Source organism: Diadema setosum, chromosome 1 (assembly GCF_964275005.1).
Source record: "Diadema setosum chromosome 1, eeDiaSeto1, whole genome shotgun sequence".
Classification (NCBI taxonomy): domain Eukaryota; kingdom Metazoa; phylum Echinodermata; class Echinoidea; order Diadematoida; family Diadematidae; genus Diadema; species Diadema setosum.
The window spans coordinates 21,642,510-21,661,830 of record NC_092685.1 but is presented as its reverse complement, the minus strand read 5'-3'; the positions used below and the strand labels follow the sequence as shown (position 1 = coordinate 21,661,830).

Genomic DNA, 19,321 nt, shown 5'->3' with positions numbered 1-19,321 from the left:
CTTTGGCAAAAATTAATGATGAAGTCGTTATAAACAATGTTTACCGCAACAGTTACACCATATACATATTTTTGTCCTACTTTACTGTAATTTTCTGCCCTGTCGTTCCATATCATATCATCACCTCATGTGTAAGTTATCCAACTTTTTGATGATCCACCCACTTTAATAACTTTTAGTACGTGTATTATTTTTTGTTTTGTTAACCAATTACTACAGATATTGTTGATTGTTTGTTTTTTTTTACAATATATTTCAATTTCAATTTCAATTAAAGACAACTATAATGGGAAAATACCTAGCTAGGCCTGCAGTATATAATCAAAACAGTGTAAAAAGGGATACTATCCTTCTTCCAACACAACGATGTTCGATCTTCCTACCAATCAACTCAGACTTTGTCAGAGTACATCTCGCCATGGTAAAGTACTATCCTCGATCGTACTTTGCGCAGTTTCTTCATTGTTCAAAACTTTGTTTTAAAGGCACAAGAACATGGTAACAATCTCAAGTTTATAAGCAATATAACATGTTCACTACAAATGAAACCTTGTAAAAACTTATAGAATTGTAACACGGAGATGTTATACCGGTACTGGAAAGGCGCAAGCGCTATATCAAAAAAACAAAACAAAAACAAAACACACACAAACAAACAAACAAACAAACAAACAAACGTTAATCTATCCGGCCCCCACGATCGATAACTTGCGTACAACATGAAAAGATAATGTACTAGTATCAGAGTGTATCAAAATGTACATTGTATTATAAATTTTGTTTCCATTGATGAAAATGATTATGAAATTGGTGCAGAGAGTTTTGTATAAATTTGTTTGTACATCGTGCTTCCCATTGATGAAGAATAAAATATTCTTTAAAACAAAAGCAACATCGTATCGACGGTTTTTCAAGATGTGCCCAAAGATCGTACGATCTTTGATGTGCCCTAGGAAATGAAAGCGACCCGACGGCGCGGCGCAGCGACCCAACGCGACGCGACGACTGCGACGACGGACGCACGTCGATCTTGACCGATGACATCCCAGGGCAGAAAGATGTTTTATCATCTAGAACTCTAGTATCAATATATCGGTCATTTACGCAAGTCTGAATATCGGTCATTATGGAAATGGGCAAAGCAATCAGCCAGAAAATAAGGGTAAGTTTTGTATGGCTTTGGTATTTACTGAATAGCCATTGCATTCACTACAGAAAAACCAGAAACAGAGCCTAACGTAGCCTCGGTCCCATAGCATATGAATCGCGTTGTCCTCAAATTCGGGAGTTTTCCCTTCATTACAGTGACAGTGTACAATACTACAAAGTATTTGGACGTTAGATACAACAATGTCAATATAATTTAGATCTATGTTAGACGGCAGACCGTTACGAATGAATTCGTCTGTAATTTGCTAACAATTTCAAGTGGATTCTGGAAACATTAAATAAAAGTATACTACATAGATCTACAGGGAAACTAGTTGCATAAATCCATGAATTTAGGTACTTTACAGTGGTAGTCACGGTAGCGGTACCGGTGATTAGATTTTAACTTTTGAAAGTCAATTTTTTATTTCTTTGACTTTGTGAAACACCCCCATGTCTTACCATTGCTCAGCCCATGTACACATTAAAACCTGAACTGACCTCAACACTAAACAGATCTCTTATACAATATTTCAGAATCAATGAGTGTATAATAAAAGATCGAAAAAGGACTAAAAAAAAAAAAAAAAAATCTGTTTTATTAAAGTAGAAACTCCATCTGAACCTTATCATTTTGCTTTGCATTGGTAATATGGCTCACCTGCTGTGTCGAGTGTGACTCTTGGCCTTGCTGAGCCTGAGCTGTGTCAAATTGATTTACAAAGTCCCTGTGTATAATGACTTTGTCCTGATCCTGTTGATTGTTAATAAAGACACACTGACTAGATCAGATACTGTAAAGAGGATAATTGTGTGTGAGTAGAACATTCTATTTTTTTTTTTTTTTGGTGTTTTTTTTTTTTTTTTTTTGGGGGGGGGGGACTCAACTGGGTAAGATGAATTTGCTTGTTTTTAATTCTGTGGAATCAAAACTTTTTTTTTCTTCTTTTCCTCCTTTTCTCAAGTCATTGATCACTCACTATTGATAATTTGTTGCTTTGGAGTATAGTTACTGATGTGCAGTGCACAAAAAACCTGTAGTGTGAGTACATTTCCCCTTGATATATAGAGATATGAGTGCAACAACTTTGTAGACATCTACATAGTTTGTATTCTGTTTATCTCTTTGCTAACTGTAGGAGGCTATCAAGGCCAAGCTTATTGATCTGGGAAACTATGTTGGTAAGTTACTTTTATAAAGCATTTCATTTGTTTTATCAGTTATCTACATACCAATGAATCTTGCATTCTCAGCAGCAAGGAATCTGCCTTTTCTGATAGATGATATTTTGTTATCTAGATCTACTCAGTGAGTAAATTAAGTCACCCCAAAATTTGCAAAGGAAGGTGTAATCATTTTTCCTAAGAAAGGGTGAATGATGCTGTTGTGTTACTACACTGCGCAATGAATCTGATGTATATCTCATGCATTTTTCTTGTTTTTGCTCTGACAACACTGAGCAATGGGACTTTTACTGATCACAATTTATCGGGTAGTAGTCAAATAAGCTACTATGAAAGCCTTCTTGAAAGATATTGAAATAACTATATTTCCTTATAATCCCAAAGTGTGGGTAACATAAACAGTATGGACCACTGCATTTGCAAATAACTTGGGTTATCAATGTTTTCAAGAAAGTACTGCATGGTATTGCTTGTTGCGGATTGTTTTTTATAGTTCATATATGTTTTCCATGTGCACATGATACAGAGTCCAATTTGTTTTTCTGCTATATAACATTTGTATGTTATCATTTGGTATGACAGTGATCACTTTATATTATGACAGGGACTATTTTCATTTCATTTTGAACTTCATTTCATGTCTGCATAGTTTGTAGTTGATTTGTTAATCTATTTAGAGGTTAATACGAATAAGTCAAACCAACAAGTTGAAATGATCAGTGTAACTAAATATGAATATAGTATATTTCTTTTTATTATATTTCAGACTTTTGTACTCAAATTTTTACAGACAATAATTTTCTCCTTGGGACAAATTATGCATTAGAGAGTAATATGATACTGTAGATAGCATTTTCCTTTCTTGATCTAAATACAATACATGTATGTGCATCTTTTTACAGCATCATTTTGAGTAGCAGATGCAAATCTCATATACCCCTCCTTCCCCTTTTTTCTTAATATTTTAAGATAGGACCCTATCAGAAGACTGTTTAATGTTGGGAGAATTGCATGAAACTTTTATGCATACAATCAATGTGCGCGTATGATGGGCTACTTTGTAACTATGTATTTTCTCCCTATTGATGTAGATGAAGAACTGCCTGATTACATCATGGTGATGATTGCAAATAAGAAAACAGAAGAACAAATGAAGGATGACCTTGCACTGTTTTTGGGAGCCAATACCGACAAATTCACTGGCTGGTAAGTTTATGTATCATGAAAATAAAGCCATTGCCATTCTCAAATCAGCACCAAAATGACTGTAGTCCCAGTTCTCACAGCCAGCTTCAGCACATAAAGGTAATCTGGTTTTTCATCGATATTTTATGTTATTCGGCACATCAAAACACACGAGTGGCTGGGAATGCCAACAACAATTCTATTTGTTTATTTTATTTTATTTTTTTTTTTGATGAATCAAATTAAAGGGATAGTACAGTATTGGTGGAGACGAGGATTAGGCTTTTAACTTTTTGTGAGATATACTTAGAAACCACTTATGAAATAGTACAAAGCATACCATTCTAAGACGAATTCAAAGTTTATTTGATGAAAATCGATTTTGGAATGGCTGAGACATCCAAAAACAAAGTAAAATAAAGCGATCATAATAAAAGGTGGGTCCCAGCTTTAATTAGGATTGCTCTATTTTGCGTATCTCAGCCATTTCAAAACCAATTTTCATCAAATAAACATTGAATTCCTCTTGAAATTACATGCTCTATCATATTTCATAAGTGTTTTCTCATTATCTCACCCAAAAATGTTAGAAACCTGAAGTTAGGTCTCAACCAAAACTATACGATTAATCAAAGCTGGTATCATGCAGCATGCATGATCTGCAAAATGTCCATGAATTGGGTAGAGGATATGAAGTGGAGAAGTGACACATATTCAAATGGTGGCAGACAGGATGTGTAGAAGGTGGACTACAAACCTGCCTCCCCACAAGAAAGCATAGTCGATGCTATCCACTGCCGTAACTCTGCCAAATCGTGCTGAAACTTTTGGTGATGGCGCTAGCTTGTGATGGTGCAAGCAAAGACAACTACAGCAGCCAGGTTTTTTAACTCTTAATCTTTGCTTGCCAGTACATGTAAACTTAAGCCTCTCTATTGCAGAAATTTGTGAACAGTGCTGTTTGTGCTGTTCGTGCTGTTCATGCTGTGTTGCATTTGCTTCGGTTGTGCAGCGTGAAAAAGTAGAAAGATTGGATAGACTATTTCAGTTCTTACTCAGCTTTTCAAGATTTAAGTGGGGATGCTGTGGCATGGTGGATAAGACTCCCGACTCCCAGTCGGAGCACCCGAGTTTGTTTCCCACCCAGTGCTTACGTCCCTGGACAAGATGTTTTACCCACATTGTCCCTCTTGACACAGGTGTATAAATGGGTACCTGGCAGCATTAGGATAATGATAATGGCAGGGCCCCCTGGTAGAACAGTGGCAACACTGAAGAGGCTGCCCTGGATAAAGAAGACCTTATCATTATTATTATTTATTCCAATAATTATGTTCCACAATTGCATCTTGTACATGTCTAATAAAGTTGTCAGATGTATTGTTCTGTTATAATGATGCCATTGTTATTTGCTATTGTGCTGCAGATCAACATATCTCTTATGCTGTGAAAAAAAGCAAGCAGACCGAATGCAGTGTGTCAAGTCTGATATTCGATTTTTCTTCATGTGTCATAGGCTGCAGGGAGTTCTGACCAAGCTGCAGGCTGCCAGAAATGAACAGAAGGTCAAAAAGGAGAAGGCAAAGGAGAAAAAGAAGAGCAAAAAGAAAGACGGTAAGAAGGAGAAGACGAGGAGACACTCTGCCGACGGGAGCAAGGAAAGCGGCAGCAAGGGAGACAAAGAAGTGGATGACTCCAGTGGAGCTAAGCATGGAAGCAGTGAGAAAACTGTAGAGGTTCCTGAAAAAGCTACAGGAGAAGTTGTGGAGGGTGAAGGCGGACCTGGGACCTCAATTCAGAGTCAAGATCATGCCGGGAAACCCTCTGTAACGTTGCCAGCTACTGCTACGGCCGCGAAGCCTGCGTCCATTCTGAAAAGGCTTCCATCGTCCGAGCCGGTGATCTCCTTGGTGCCGGACACAAATGACTTTCTCGCAGAGGAAATTGAAAAAAATGATGCCGTCAAGAGGGCCACAGCTGAAACCACAGAAACGGCATCTGTGACTCTGCCCGCCAAGCGAGAATCTTCAACTGCTAAACCGACCTCAGAGGTACCACGCAAAACACCTGAGAGAGCAGCAGGGGGAGCATCACCGGTCATCGTATCAGCTGCACGGTCAGTCGATAAACCTCATCAGAATGTCATTGTGACACTAGGCACAAGAGGCAGGGTGAGTCAAAACCCTGTCCCTGCTAGGGGGCCGGTCAAATCTCGTCTTGGGATTCCTGCCATGAAGCAGAGAGGCAATGTGCAGGAGCACCCCCGACCATCATCCTCGAACATGTCAGCAGTTCTCAAAATCACCGTAAGTAGCTGTGTACTGAGCAGATGTTACATAAATACTATATTCTTAAAGCTGGGAAAGGTTTTCTTCTTTTCCTTTCAAATCAAATTTTGACTGTTCCCCCATATTGAATCTCATGTTTATTCTCTGTGAGATGTCAAAAAAGATGGAAAGATATCACCAATTCAAGATTATTGAATTCTAGAAATAATCTTTAAAAGGAAAAATGACTTTCTTTCATAGTATTCTAGTTATTTATTCCTTTATTAGAGTAATTATTAAAATTTCATTCACCAGTTGTTTTCCGAGTCAAATGATGTGATTACTGCATTCTCCTTACTTTTGTTTTGCTTGTTAAGCAGGGCGTACCCACAAAGCGAAAGGGGCCTGGCTCGGTAATAGGTCAGGTGATACACGATGAAGAAGATTCCGATGATGAACCAGCAGTGAAGAGACTGGCCAGTACGGTCAAGCCTCGAAGGAGGTGAGTACAATAGAGTTGCTACCTGTGAGCATTAAAACAGATCAGGTTAGACCCAAGGTCTTCTAGGTCTCCCTGAAAATTCTTATATCATATCTCTTCATATCCTGACAAAAGAATGATTTGAAAAGTGTTATCCCCTATTGAGATGCATGCAGACCTCCCAACCATTTTGAATTTGGAGGAAAGAATCTGAATTTTGGCCATTTCCTGCTCTTGTTATGATAGGAGTTTGTTTTTTTCCTGATAATTTTACCACACACTCCTTTGGGAACTGTTTTTTTCCCCCTACATTTGAGCCAAATCATCCCTATTTTTCAGTTTGAAAGCTTGGGAGGTCTGTGCATGTTGTGCTCAGGTATCTTTTCATTCACATTTTTGATATCTCCCAGATATTAGTATGTAAATGTTGACAGCCCTGTTAAAGGGACTGTACAGTACTGGTTGAGGTGGGGATTCATGTTTTGAACATTCCTAAGTGAGATAATGAAAAGCCTCTTATGAAATATGAAAGAGCATGTAATTTTAAGAAGGATTCAATGTTTATTTGATGAAAATTGGTTTTCAAATGGCTGAGATATCCAAAAAAGTACTAATAATAAAAGGCGACATGCCACAACTTTATTAGGATCTCTTTGTTTCACCTTGTTTTTGGATATCTCAGCCATTTCAAAACCGATTTTCATCGAATAAACTTTTGATACCCCTTAGAACTGCATGCTCTTTGACATGTCATAGAGTGGTTTCTGAATATCTTGCAAAACGTTAAAAGCTAAATCCTCACCTCGACCAGAACTGTACACACCCTTTAAAGACCTAACTCTGTCTGCTTATAATACTGCAAATATTGTATTCATTGTTTCAAACAAGTGATACATTTCATGACATACTTGACAGTTGGTAACCATTGATTTTTAGCTCACCTGAGCCAAAGGCTCAAGTGAGCTATTGCGATCGCCCTTCGTCCGGCGTCCGTTGTGCGTCGTCCGTCGTCCGGCGTCCGGCGTGCGTAAACTTTTTACATTTTCATCTTCTTCTTGAAAACCCCAAGACCGATTTTCATCAAACTTGGCAGGTAGCATCCCTAGGGGGTTAGGAACTCAATTTGTTAAAATGGGCACCATGCCCCACCCAGGGGGCCCCCAGGGGGGCCCAAACCCCCCGAAATTAAGGAATCTGTAAAAATCTTCTTCTCTAGAACCAGAAGTGATAGAGCTAAGTTAATACTATGAGTTAGTACATTGACGACTGTAGTTTCAAGTTTGTTCATGGCAGAATCAGGGGTGCCCCCCTTGGGACCCAGGGGAGGGGGGTGGGGAGGGGTCGTAATGGGGCCTAAATTATACATTTTCATCTTCTTCTTGAGAACCCCATGACCAATTTTCACCAAACTTGGCAGGTAGCATCCGTAGGGGGTTAGGATCTCAATTTGTTAAAATGGGCACCATGCCCCACCCAGGGGCCCCAGGGGGGGGCCAAACCCCCCAAAATTAAAGAATCTGTAAAAATCTTCTTCTCTAGAACCAGAAGTGATAAGTTGATACTATGAGTTAGTACATTGATGACTGTAGTTTCAAGTTTGTTCATGGCAGAATCAGGGGTGCCCCCCTTGGGACCCAGGGGAGGGGGGTGGGGAGGGGTCCTAATGGGGCCTTAATTATACATTTTCATCTTCTTCTTGAGAACCCCATGACCAATTTTCACCAAACTTGGCAGGTAGCATCCCTAGGAGGTTAGGATCTCAATTTGTTAAAATGGGCACCATGCCCCACCCAGGGACCCCAGGGGGCCAAACCCCCCAAAATGAAGGAGTCTTTAAAAATCTTCTCTAGAATCAAAAGAGCTAAGATAATACTATGAGTGAGTACATTAATGACTGTAGTTTCAAGTTTGTTCATAGCAAATCCAGGGGTGCCCCTCTTGGTGGCAGGGGGGGGGGGGGGGGGGGGGTTGGGTTGGGAAGGTCCAAATGGGGGCCTGAATTGTACATTTTCATCTTCTTCCTGAAAACCTCATAATGGATTTTTGTCAAACTTGGCAGGTAGCATCCCTAGGGGGTCAGGATCTCAATTTATCAAAATGGGCACCATGCCCCACCCAGAGGGCCCCAGGGGGCCCCCAATCCCCCCAAACTAAGGAATCTTAAAAAATTTGGGCCCTTATTGTACATTTTCATCTTCTACTTGAGAGTGCCTGGTCAAATTTTAGTGGAGCTGTGAATGATTTAGATTAGTGACTACGTGAGAGGTGAACTTGCGATACTCAGGTGAGCGCTAGACCCGCGGGTCTCTTGTTTGTTGTTGCAATACCATCACTAATATGCATTTGTTTTTTCATCTAGTAAACAGATGTGAGGATTAAGGTGAAAGAAAGGAGTTTGACATTAGCACATCATAATTGATTGTTTAAAATCACCTTCTTTATTTTTTGATCGAAACACTTTTATTGCAAATCTCTGTAAAACATGCTTATACCATCATGAACACATATGTTTCATAAAATATTTAAACACAGAATACGTCTATTCCTTCACCCAACTATTCAAAATATATATTAAACTACAAAGCACTCTGAGAGCGCAGACCTCTGCCAAGCAGCTACTTCCCACCAATGATCTTGCTCTTCCATAGAGATCAGTGATTTCCACCCATTATGTCTGCTGAAAAAAAAAATCGCCCGATTTCCCTATATAGAAGCCTTTGTTACGTCATAAACTCTCAGCTGCACGGTGGGCCTTGCCCTAGCAGAAACTAGAGCATGCAATTTAGTGCGCGTGTGAAAACCTAAAAAATGCGCAGCTTGAACTCCCAAGTTCATTGACCCTACATGCCAAAATATTGAAAATCCTTCATAAAATGCATATCACTACCAAACTTTTATCATCTCTTCCTTGTGTCATTCTCAACCTTCCCTGCAAGTTTCATCCAAATCCGTGCACAACTTTTTGAGTTATTTTGCACATAGACAAACAAACAAACCAACGGTAATGAAAACATGACCTCCTCCCTTGGCGGAGGTAACTAGTTTGTACATATTTGTCACCTTACATGTTTGAATATGAGTAGAAACAGAGGTACATGTAAGAGCATTATCTCCATGTGGCATGGTGGCCATTATGAGATGCTGATTGCTATTGCTATTGACTGATCGATTGCTGTAATCAAAGGACAGGGATTTTTTTTTTTTTTTTTTTTGGTTCCTTTTTATACTTGCTTGTCCATGTTACCACACAAAATTAGCTATGCTGATGTGTTTCATTTGATGCAATGCTTTCAGTCTTGAAAGATTGTCTTGTTCGGTTTAGCTGCACCTCTGATAACTTCCAAAAATGCATTCGGTTTGCCAGGCAAGCTCTGCCCAAGACAAAGCAGAACAGCACAGTATTATTGAAGAAGGCCATGACACAGGCACAAGAGTCTACCAGCGTGTTTCCTGTAGCAGGCCAGTTTGCCGAACCGGTCCGGATGATCGTCAGATCTGCCAGCCAGTCTGGTTCCATGAAGATTGTGGCCAGGTGGGGATCTAGACTTCTGCATCACCTTTGGTGCTGAGTGCTAATCTTTGGCTCAGCTGTTTAAAGGACAAGTTCACCTTCATTAACATAAGGATTGAGAGAATGCAGCAATATTAGTAGAACACATCAGTGAAAGTTTGAGGGAAATTGGACAATCAATGCAAAAGTTATGAATTTTTAAAACTTTTGTGTTGGAACTGCTGGACGAGGAGACTACTAAGGCTCATGATGTCATATGAGTACAACAGTATAAAGAAAATGTGAAGAAAATTCAACATATTTTCATTTTTTTCGCATAATAAAAGAGCATTTGACTTGCCTCTTTCTAAAGGCAATGGGAATAATATTACCCATAACATATGTCATTACTGAGTCAAGGGAATGTGTACTTTTTTCAAAAGATGAAATTTTGTGAAATTCTGTTTATATTTTCCTTATATTGTTGTACGCATGTGACATCATACACTGCAGTAGTCTTCCAATCCAGCGGTGACTGCACAAAAACTTCAAAAATTCATAACTTTTGAATGAATTGTCCGATTTTCCTTTCAATGATGTGTTCTACCAATATTGCTATATTCTCTCAATCCTTATGTTAATGAAGGTGAACTTGTCCTTTAAGTGTGATGCCACATTGCTTGCAAGTTGACTGTATTGACCAGAGTGAAACGAGGCAAAAATAATATTATGAGTTGCATAAAATTTGATTATAAATGAGGAGGTTGTGAAATTTTAAAGTTTCACATGTTTTTACTGAATAATGATATTGATTGCAATCACATACCAAAAGTGAAAGAAGTGATGATGTCATCGCATCACAGCTTGCTCACTTTGTCTTGAAATAAAATGTGTAAAGCCCATGTTTATGCTAATAGTTTAGAGAGGGTATCTCCTCCCCCACTAAGCTATTGTTACTAGATTAATAAAAGACTATAAAGAATTTAAGATGCAATTTACACTTTGCGATTTTATGTCAAAAGATGGAAAAGAGATAAGATTTATGTACAGTTGAAAAAGGGACTTGTGAAGTGATGACAACACTACCTCCTCAAGAATATTATGCACACAAGTTATCATTATTCTATTCTTATGGTAACTATCATATCTAGGTATAGCTATATTCTTATGGTAACTATTATATCTAGGTTTAGCTATTTATTAAGTATGATACCAATTTATGTATGTGTATGCATGTCTCTTGTATCATTCTATATTGCTTGTTGTTGAATTGAAAATTACATGATTGTGTATCAAGTTTTTACTGAGTTGTTACCTTTAAAGATGAAAAATTGAATGTAGATAAGTATATTATTGTGAAACAGCAGAAATCATTGTCCCAGGGTCAATTAATCTCAACTTTGTTGTGTGATCTTTCAGGTCCATACCAGCAGACAGGGATAACTCTAGCATAGCAACGTCCAGTGCACATAAGAAAATCTTTTCCAGGGCTGTGGGGGCCACTGGTCTGTCCACAGCCAAACCCAAGGCCAAGCCACCGGTGGAGGAGAAAGTGGCAGTGACCGTCCGGCCGCTGGGCCTAATGTCCAGATCCCGCTTCAAGGAGGCCAAGGAGAGAAACTTTGACGCACACGAGTATCAGCGGGTGGAGAGCGAGAAGGAGGATGCCGGCGGAAGGGAATCCGTGTTGGAGGTCATCGAGCAACAGCCGGAGGAACAGCAGGTTGAGGAGAAGGAGGATGAGGCAGACATGATGGAGGATGAGAAGAAGATAACAGTCAGAGATGATGATGATGAAGGTTGGTTCTGATTTTTAAAATGCTCACAGGCAACTAAAAAGAAAACTGAAATCAAGATAGGATTATCAGCAGTTTTTCTGTACCATATTTTCTCAGACAGGTGCTCCTTTCACTGTGAATGTAAATAATGTGGATTATTGTGAAACAGCGGAAATCATTGTCTCAGGGTCAGTTAATCTCAGCTTTGTTGTGTGATCTTTCAGATCCATACCAGCAGACAGGGATAACTCTAGCGTAGCGATGTATTTTGATTGATGCTTCTCCACAGCATGCCTGAGTGAATCTTAGCTTTTAATCCTCTTTTCTCTCTTTCCTATGAAACTGCACTTGTAACACTCTCTTTATATTTCAATCACTGTAGAATGGTCCAATTTTACCAAGTTATACATCTCTTTAAAACCTAGAGCTTTCTCTTTGAAACTGTGTAGAAATTCATTTTAGCCTACTTTTTATGGGTTCTGAGCTGGGTAGTCACATTTGGTTTGTGTGTGTGTGTGCATATATATATATATATATATATATATATATATATATATATATATATATATATATATATATATATATATATATATATATATATATATATATAAATAAGTATGTGTGTATTTTTTTTTTCTTTTTCATTATCTCTCCTGTACAGGGCTTGAAACTGAGCGCCAAATCATGGAAATCATAGAAGCCAGTGAGCAAGCTGACGTCACAGAGGAGCTACCTCTGGCAGTGGAAGGAGAGTTTGTGGAGCAGGAAGTGAGGAGGGAGGGAGCAGAGGAGGAGGAGGAGGAGGAGGAGATGGAGGAGGAGGTGGAGGTGGAGGAGGTGGAAAAACGGGTGCCACAGGAACCCACTGGTGATACCAGGACCACCACCATCGTCCGGCCCATCCAGTTTGATACCTTGTCAGTGATGCAAAAGAGGTGAGAATGATATGTGTGCATTCATATATTCCGGACTTCAGTACGAGTGTTGTGCTGGTATTGCATCAGTGTCATTAGTTTCATTCAGACAGTGATCCTTGACCTCGAGGATAAGTTGATTTCAAGGATAAGCGTTATGGGGCGCCAAGTGTCATGCGGTCAATAAGGTTACAAAATCAGTCATTTTGTAATGGCCATTTCATCATGAAATCAGTCATTCCATTGGCATGAAATGACTGATTTTGTAATGAAATTTACTGTGCAACACCTGGCGCCCCAGAGAGCTTATCATCGAAGTTAGCTTATACTTTAGGGTAAGGATCACTGTCTGAACGTAACTATTCATTTTCGATGTAGACCAGTTTGCTGACATGTTCAAATTTTATGCATACCTTTATAATGAAAGATTGTCCCAACAACTGGAAAGCTTGCCAGAGGCCTGCTTGAGGCTTGCATGATGTACAGCTGTACTTATAACAAATATACGCAAAATGTTTTTCAAGACTTAAATGCATTGAGTGTATACACAGGCAGATAGAATAGCTTGATACTTGGTCCTTAGAGGAAAGGGATCCATAAATTTGAACACACTTGCAATTTGGTCTATGTAGACCAGTTTACTATTAAAGACATTCTGCATATACCTTTGGAGCAAAGCTTGTTCCGGACAACCAGAAAGCTGGCATGCCAACTGGATTGAATGTATTGAAATGGATTTAATATGTCCCGATGGAAGAAATAGTTTGTTACTATTAGAGCTGTTGCAAGAAAATTCAAACATTTGATTACATTAATGAACCTGCCTGTTGCAGGTCATCACAGCTCATGAAAAGATCATAAAAGATTATGACACATCAATTTTTGAGTGACCTTTGATTGCATAGTTTGTGACTATTTCCTTGAGGAGTAAAAAATCCATAATTTTTGTAACATTAATAAACCCACCTATTCAGGTCATCACTGCTGATGACAAAGGCACAAATCTGATAAAAACTCAAATCTTTATGGACTTTATTTGACTCCATATTTGTCTTCCCGTAATCCTTAAAAATAGTTTGTAACCCTATGTAAATGTCACTCAAACCGATATTTGCCATACAGAGGAGTATCCATAACTTGCAGAGCTGTCATATTGATGCTCAAATAATTCCCCCAAAAGAAACGAGACAAGCAAACAAACAATGCCAGACAAACAAGCCCTAGGCTGTCAGACAAATCTCACTGATTAGCTGTAACAAGGTGTATCAAAGTCTCACATGCAGATTATCGTGACAAGATATAGTTTGGTCCCCTTTCTGAACCCAACTCTCTGGTGATTAGTGTCAGGACTTTTGTGCAAAGCACATCGCATTGGCTGATATGCTGATTTGTGATGGCCATTACCTAAATGCTACGTGTACAACTGTGTATGTGCCACTTATTAAATCTCAACGCTATGAATTTCTATGGTGCAGTATGCCCATAGTCTAATCTTTTTGATATTCCATATGTGGAGAACTGTAAAACAAGACTGCTACAATCAAAGTGCCTGTCAAGTGCAACAGTGCCCCTTCTAATGGTCATATAAGCCAACGAAGAGACCTAATCCAATTTGTTTTGATCCTCGTGGAAACTGTGGTAAAAAGGTCAGTAGTGTACATGTCTGAAGATTCAAGGCCTTCTTCCCCTCTTCTTCAAGGACGTCGCCTCCACAGGCTGTGCCCGTCTTACCAACACCCATTGAGGATGTGAATCCACGCTTCATTGTGACCCTTGAGGGCCGCAGGAAGGGAATGGCCTTTCCGTTCGAGTCCTCGGAGCGCAACTCCCGTCTGGCGTCAGCGACCCCTTTCCAATCCTCCAGGCTGCTTCCGTCAGACATGAAGTTGCATCTACTGAACTCCAGCCTGGAGCAGAGCGAAGTCGGCGAATTGGAGGAGATGGAAACTGTGGAGGAGGAGGAGGACTCGTTCTTTCTGTACGACTCTACCACCCCCCTGCCCAGCTATCATCATGTGGTGCAGAAGCATCACCCAATCTACGAGAAAGAAGTGACCGTGGGCAGGGTCCAGCCCTCCCAGCACCTGATCAAGGACCCCACTTACACCCCACCTCAGCCCAAGGTGGCGCCGGTCACTTTCTCCCTGCAGGAATCAGATGAAGGTTTGTGCCTCTGTGTTGAGTTGTGGGTGCTGGTTTTGTGATGGCTTGTGATTGAGATGGGATATTTTGCTATAGATCCATGGTGCAGTTGAGCATGCTACATACTCAAATGCAGTGTCTTCTTGAGAAGGTCATATTGCTGTGAGAAGTACAATCCACAAAACATCAATGCTTTGTGATTGTAATGTAATTTGCCCTTGTTCAGGCAGTTCAAATTACACACGAGGGTCAAAGCACTTTTGGAAACACAGATACAGATGTCATATGACTGATAGTATGATGTCATCCTTTCTCAAGAATTTGACTAAATCATCTAAACTCATTTATTTGCTCAGCGGGCAGAGACTTTTGAAGTGGAATCATTTCCAAAATGTGAGGTACCAATTTATGTCAAATGACAGCATGAACCATTACAGGGTAGGGTCTTGATCTTGATAGCACCTATTCAAACATTCATAAGAGCAAGCATCTCTCTCTTAGAGTAGAAGTGGGTCAACTTGATATCCCTACTTTGTGTAAAGGGTATCATCCTATTTCAAATAATGTGATGAATTTGTGTATTATTATCATCAAAGACTTATTCTGCACTATTTACACACAGCCTTGCCATGGTTTGTATATTGCTACTTACAACAGTATGTCCTTGATTCGTTACTGTATACATTTTTAAAGTATTCATTACTTTGTTATTTAAAATGAACTAACTAAATGAATGAATGAATGAATGAATGAATGAATGAATGAATGAATGAATGAATGAATGAATGAATGAATGAATGAATGAATGAATGAATGAATGAATGAATGAATGAATGAATGAACATGAATAGATAGATATATGAGTGAATAAATGAATAAATAACCATTTTTCTGCACAGACCAAGACCACGGCCAAGATGTGGCAGAGGAGATCAAGGAGCGGTGTAAGTTCTGGCCCGCCTGCAAGAACGGCAGTGACTGTCCCTACATCCACCCAAGCAAACCCTGCAGGTAAGGGGGGCGTGGTGACGGTGAGAGAGGAGAAGCACCGTGGTGGGGGATGATTAACCAGTTGAGGACGGACTACTTTTGCTACAACACGCATTTCCCATAGACACCTGCCCAAGTACACTCGAGACTCGTCCTCAACAGGTTAAGTGTGGAGTGGCAAGAGTTGGATGATGAATTTCTCCACATCAATCTGCATGTGTGTCTCTACACAGGCTATGGATAATCTAGGGGGCATTGACATGATTTTACTTGAATTATGATATACACTTGTTTGCTGCCACAGAAGAAGTAGTATTGATAATGTAACACTTGTGTGTTCCAATTCAATTCGAAGAATAATGAGAATAATGTAGACAAAGAGATCATAGTATGATTTCTTTGTTTGCATTAGCCTTCCTGAGTACAGTACACTCAGGAAGGTTTTATATACATTTAGATTCAGGCCATCATATACACTTTACCCCCCCCCCCCCCCATTTTATTTTTAGAGGAGAAATCCATCTTTCCCTGCAGAAAAACTATGGTTACAATTTTTAGGATGTGGGACATTTTCTGTTTTGAAAAGAGATGGGAATACCCGTCCACTTTTAGTATAGGCATCTCAGAAGTGACTTCTTAAGACTGCACAGTATGACTTCTTGATATGGAAGGTGTTTAGTGTAGACCTTATCAGTTGGTACCCTCGTTAGGACCCGATCCTTCATAAGTTGTGAGCTTAGTCCTGTTGAAGGTTGCTAATTCCACCTCCTGCCATGTAAATCCAAAGCTTTTCAATAAAAACCACATCCAAAAAATAAAAACATATTTCTAACTTTCAGACATGGACAAGAAGTTAAGATATAATGTGGTAAACTTGTGCTTACTGATTCTATTGTGTAAGTGTGGCATGTGTGTGAAATGCAATTGTTTGCAGTAGCCTGCCATGCAGAAGTTGACATTGATATGAAGACTAAGTTGACATTGATATGAAGACTAAGTTGACTTATGGGGGAATCTCACATCATGTTCACAATAGTTGACTTTGATAAAGATAGCAAAGTCAAACAAACAGAATAATAGAAGTTCATCAAAATCTTTTTACAAGTATGAAAGTACATGAATTTTATGTTTTACAGTGATAAAAATCAATAATAAAAATTAAAGTCCCAAGCAAAAAAACAACAACAACAAACAAACAAAGATATCATTGCCTCGAAACTCCCCTATTGGTTTGGAGCAGTTAGGTAGGTGATTAGTAACTACAACTGCCCCTGTAGAGTTTGTTATGACTTATCACTTCAACTCTAATGATTTCATGTGAATGGTATAATGTTCCCATTTTGATTTCATTGAAATATGACATAACATATTTTCTCATGAAAATTTGGGTGCATTTTGTGATTAATTGAAACCTTCACTGTTCTATTTGTTCAGTTTTACTGTCCACTGAAGTGAAATGAAATATAAGTATGTTGTTGATTCTTCCCTGTGTTCTTCCTAGAAGAACCCTGACCTTTGTTTCAAGGAAAGATGTTTCAGTATCCTTATATCTATGTACCAGAATGCCTTCCCTGTTGACCTGTTCCTCCCACAATTCTCTAAGAGCCTTTAGTGCTCCCAAACGAGATTCTTTTTGCAGGTTGACAGCAAACGGACAGGTTGGTAATCCACCTGTGTGAGAGCAGTCAAGCGGTACATGTATCCCCTTTCCATGGTCAACTACATGTGCCATCGAACAATGAAAATATTGATTAGGTGCTAGGTATGAATAGAGTGTGTGCTCATGGGCTCACAGACTCTTTTGTTATAATTATACAAAAGAGGTAGCACCTGATTGGGGTTAGCAAAAGCCAAAATCTACGTACTGAGCTCAGCCTTGATCGCTATGTACATCTTCATACGAGTTTTGTCACGAAACAAGCGCATGCTACGGTGGAAAAAAAGGCAAAAAATATTGTGATCCGCACAGTTTTCATACAGAAAGAAAACAGATGTTGATAGAAGAAACTCTAATATTCCTTTTGAAGCCATTTTCTGGGAAGCAAAACACAAATAAACATGAATGTTGGCACTTTTGTCTACATTTTTGGAACCTGGTATACCAGGGTCCCGTATATCAGTTAAAACAAAAGGGAGGATTGTAGAATGTACATTCAATGCAAGGCTCCAAGCTTGAATACTTACAGGATTGCGGGATTGCAAATTCTTTACTTAAAGCAAGGGCTTGAGATATCCGTGTTTGTAATCTGCTAATGACCTGTGTAGGACTAGTCTTCTTGAGACAGATTACTTTACTACTCCTTTCATTGCCACGCAAATATCAAATGCTGGTCATATGTCCTGGTGCTCATTTCTCTTCCAAAATACCACTGTGGATAGCACTTTTATTGACTACTTGAAACAAAGTTTCTTATCCCCGCCATGAAATTTGTTTGCAAATTTTCTCTGTCACTACAGCTACTTCTGTCTATGAGTTTTACAGTCTAATTATATCTATACATCAATGTTTCTCACTTTCAGTGGCGAGAGCCATATTGCACCATGTCATTGGATGTGGGGATCCAAAGTTACTATGACCGCGGAATTCAAATAGCGCCCCCAGCGGTAGTGGCCTCCTAGCTAATTGCAATCCCCCTAGTTGTCATATTATGTGGTGACAAGAATGATTGAGACATGTTGTTGATGTACCTATATGCCCTTGGTCCTGGGAAGGTTGGCACGTTATGTGGTCGACTCTATCTCACAATGCACTGGGGTTGTTTTGGCGTGCTGACTGCACTGAACTTTGATAGCAGTGAATCCACAAAATGACATATCGTCGGTTGAGAATGATAAGGGCATTAAGTTGTCACAAAACCCATAGTGTTCAAGATGACTTAACGCCCTTCTCATTCTCAACAGACGATATGTAGTGTTATCACTGCCGTTATATTCCCCATGACACCTTTGCACATAAAGACATATAAAGACCTATAAAGACATCAGGTTTTCATCAGATCAGGGTAGAACCAAAATAGCAGATAATTTCCAAATGTTACTCAGAGTCTGCTACCTTTGAGGTTGCAGTTGATGTGTTTTCCTTTGCCTCTACTTTGACATACACTTCACGCAATATTTTCAAGTGTTGTCCTCCTCATTCAACCTACATGTACTCCAGAGTCTGCTGTAATGCTATCTTTGCATGCTCTTCTTCTCTGTTTTTTTTTTTTATTTATTTATTTATTTTTTTACATACACTGATCAATGTTATATTCATGCTGTCAACGTCCACACTCTGCCACAAATTTTCCTGGGGAGTATTTTAACCTAGATTTTGCATTTCAATCATCTCTTAAAATAGTTTTTGTCACACATCATATCACTCTAACTGTTGGTGTGCCATGGTGTAAACCCTCGTGTGCCAACATTATTCTGAGATTGCAATGCATGAGCACTTTTCAAAATAATTCCGTTTTTCAAAGCCATGCAAGATTTTATAGAAGCATTGTATGCGTGAAATGCAGTACAGCAAAGTTGGAGAGAAAATCGCAAGCTTTGCAGTGATATAACTTTTATGACAAAAGCCATGGCTCTGACCTTTTCAATGTACTTTGGCATATTGCGATTTATCTATCAGTATAGCAATTGTGCATTTTTAGCAAAATATGCAAAGCTGGCGAGATGTTGACTAAGTCGGGCATGTGAATGTGGTTCACAAAGAGTTCAGGGGAACCTCTGGAAAGCTCTTTCCACAAACAGAA

The 19,321-nt window shown here is 39.2% G+C and overlaps 1 protein-coding gene across 1 annotated transcript in view; it reads left to right on the top strand.

Annotated features, from left to right (window-relative positions):
• Positions 1-1,035: 1,035 nt before the first annotated feature.
• Positions 1,036-19,321, top strand: part of LOC140239464 (uncharacterized) — a 78,046-nt gene continuing 59,760 nt past the window's right edge. The window contains exons 1-10 of the mRNA XM_072319628.1: positions 1,036-1,162; positions 2,289-2,331; positions 3,426-3,540; positions 5,036-5,825; positions 6,167-6,288; positions 9,632-9,799; positions 11,177-11,556; positions 12,197-12,470; positions 14,149-14,612; positions 15,491-15,602. Coding sequence (XP_072175729.1) covers positions 1,127-1,162; positions 2,289-2,331; positions 3,426-3,540; positions 5,036-5,825; positions 6,167-6,288; positions 9,632-9,799; positions 11,177-11,556; positions 12,197-12,470; positions 14,149-14,612; positions 15,491-15,602 — 2,504 coding nt within the window. The 5' untranslated portion in view covers positions 1,036-1,126. The remainder of the gene's footprint in view (positions 1,163-2,288; positions 2,332-3,425; positions 3,541-5,035; positions 5,826-6,166; positions 6,289-9,631; positions 9,800-11,176; positions 11,557-12,196; positions 12,471-14,148; positions 14,613-15,490; positions 15,603-19,321) is intronic.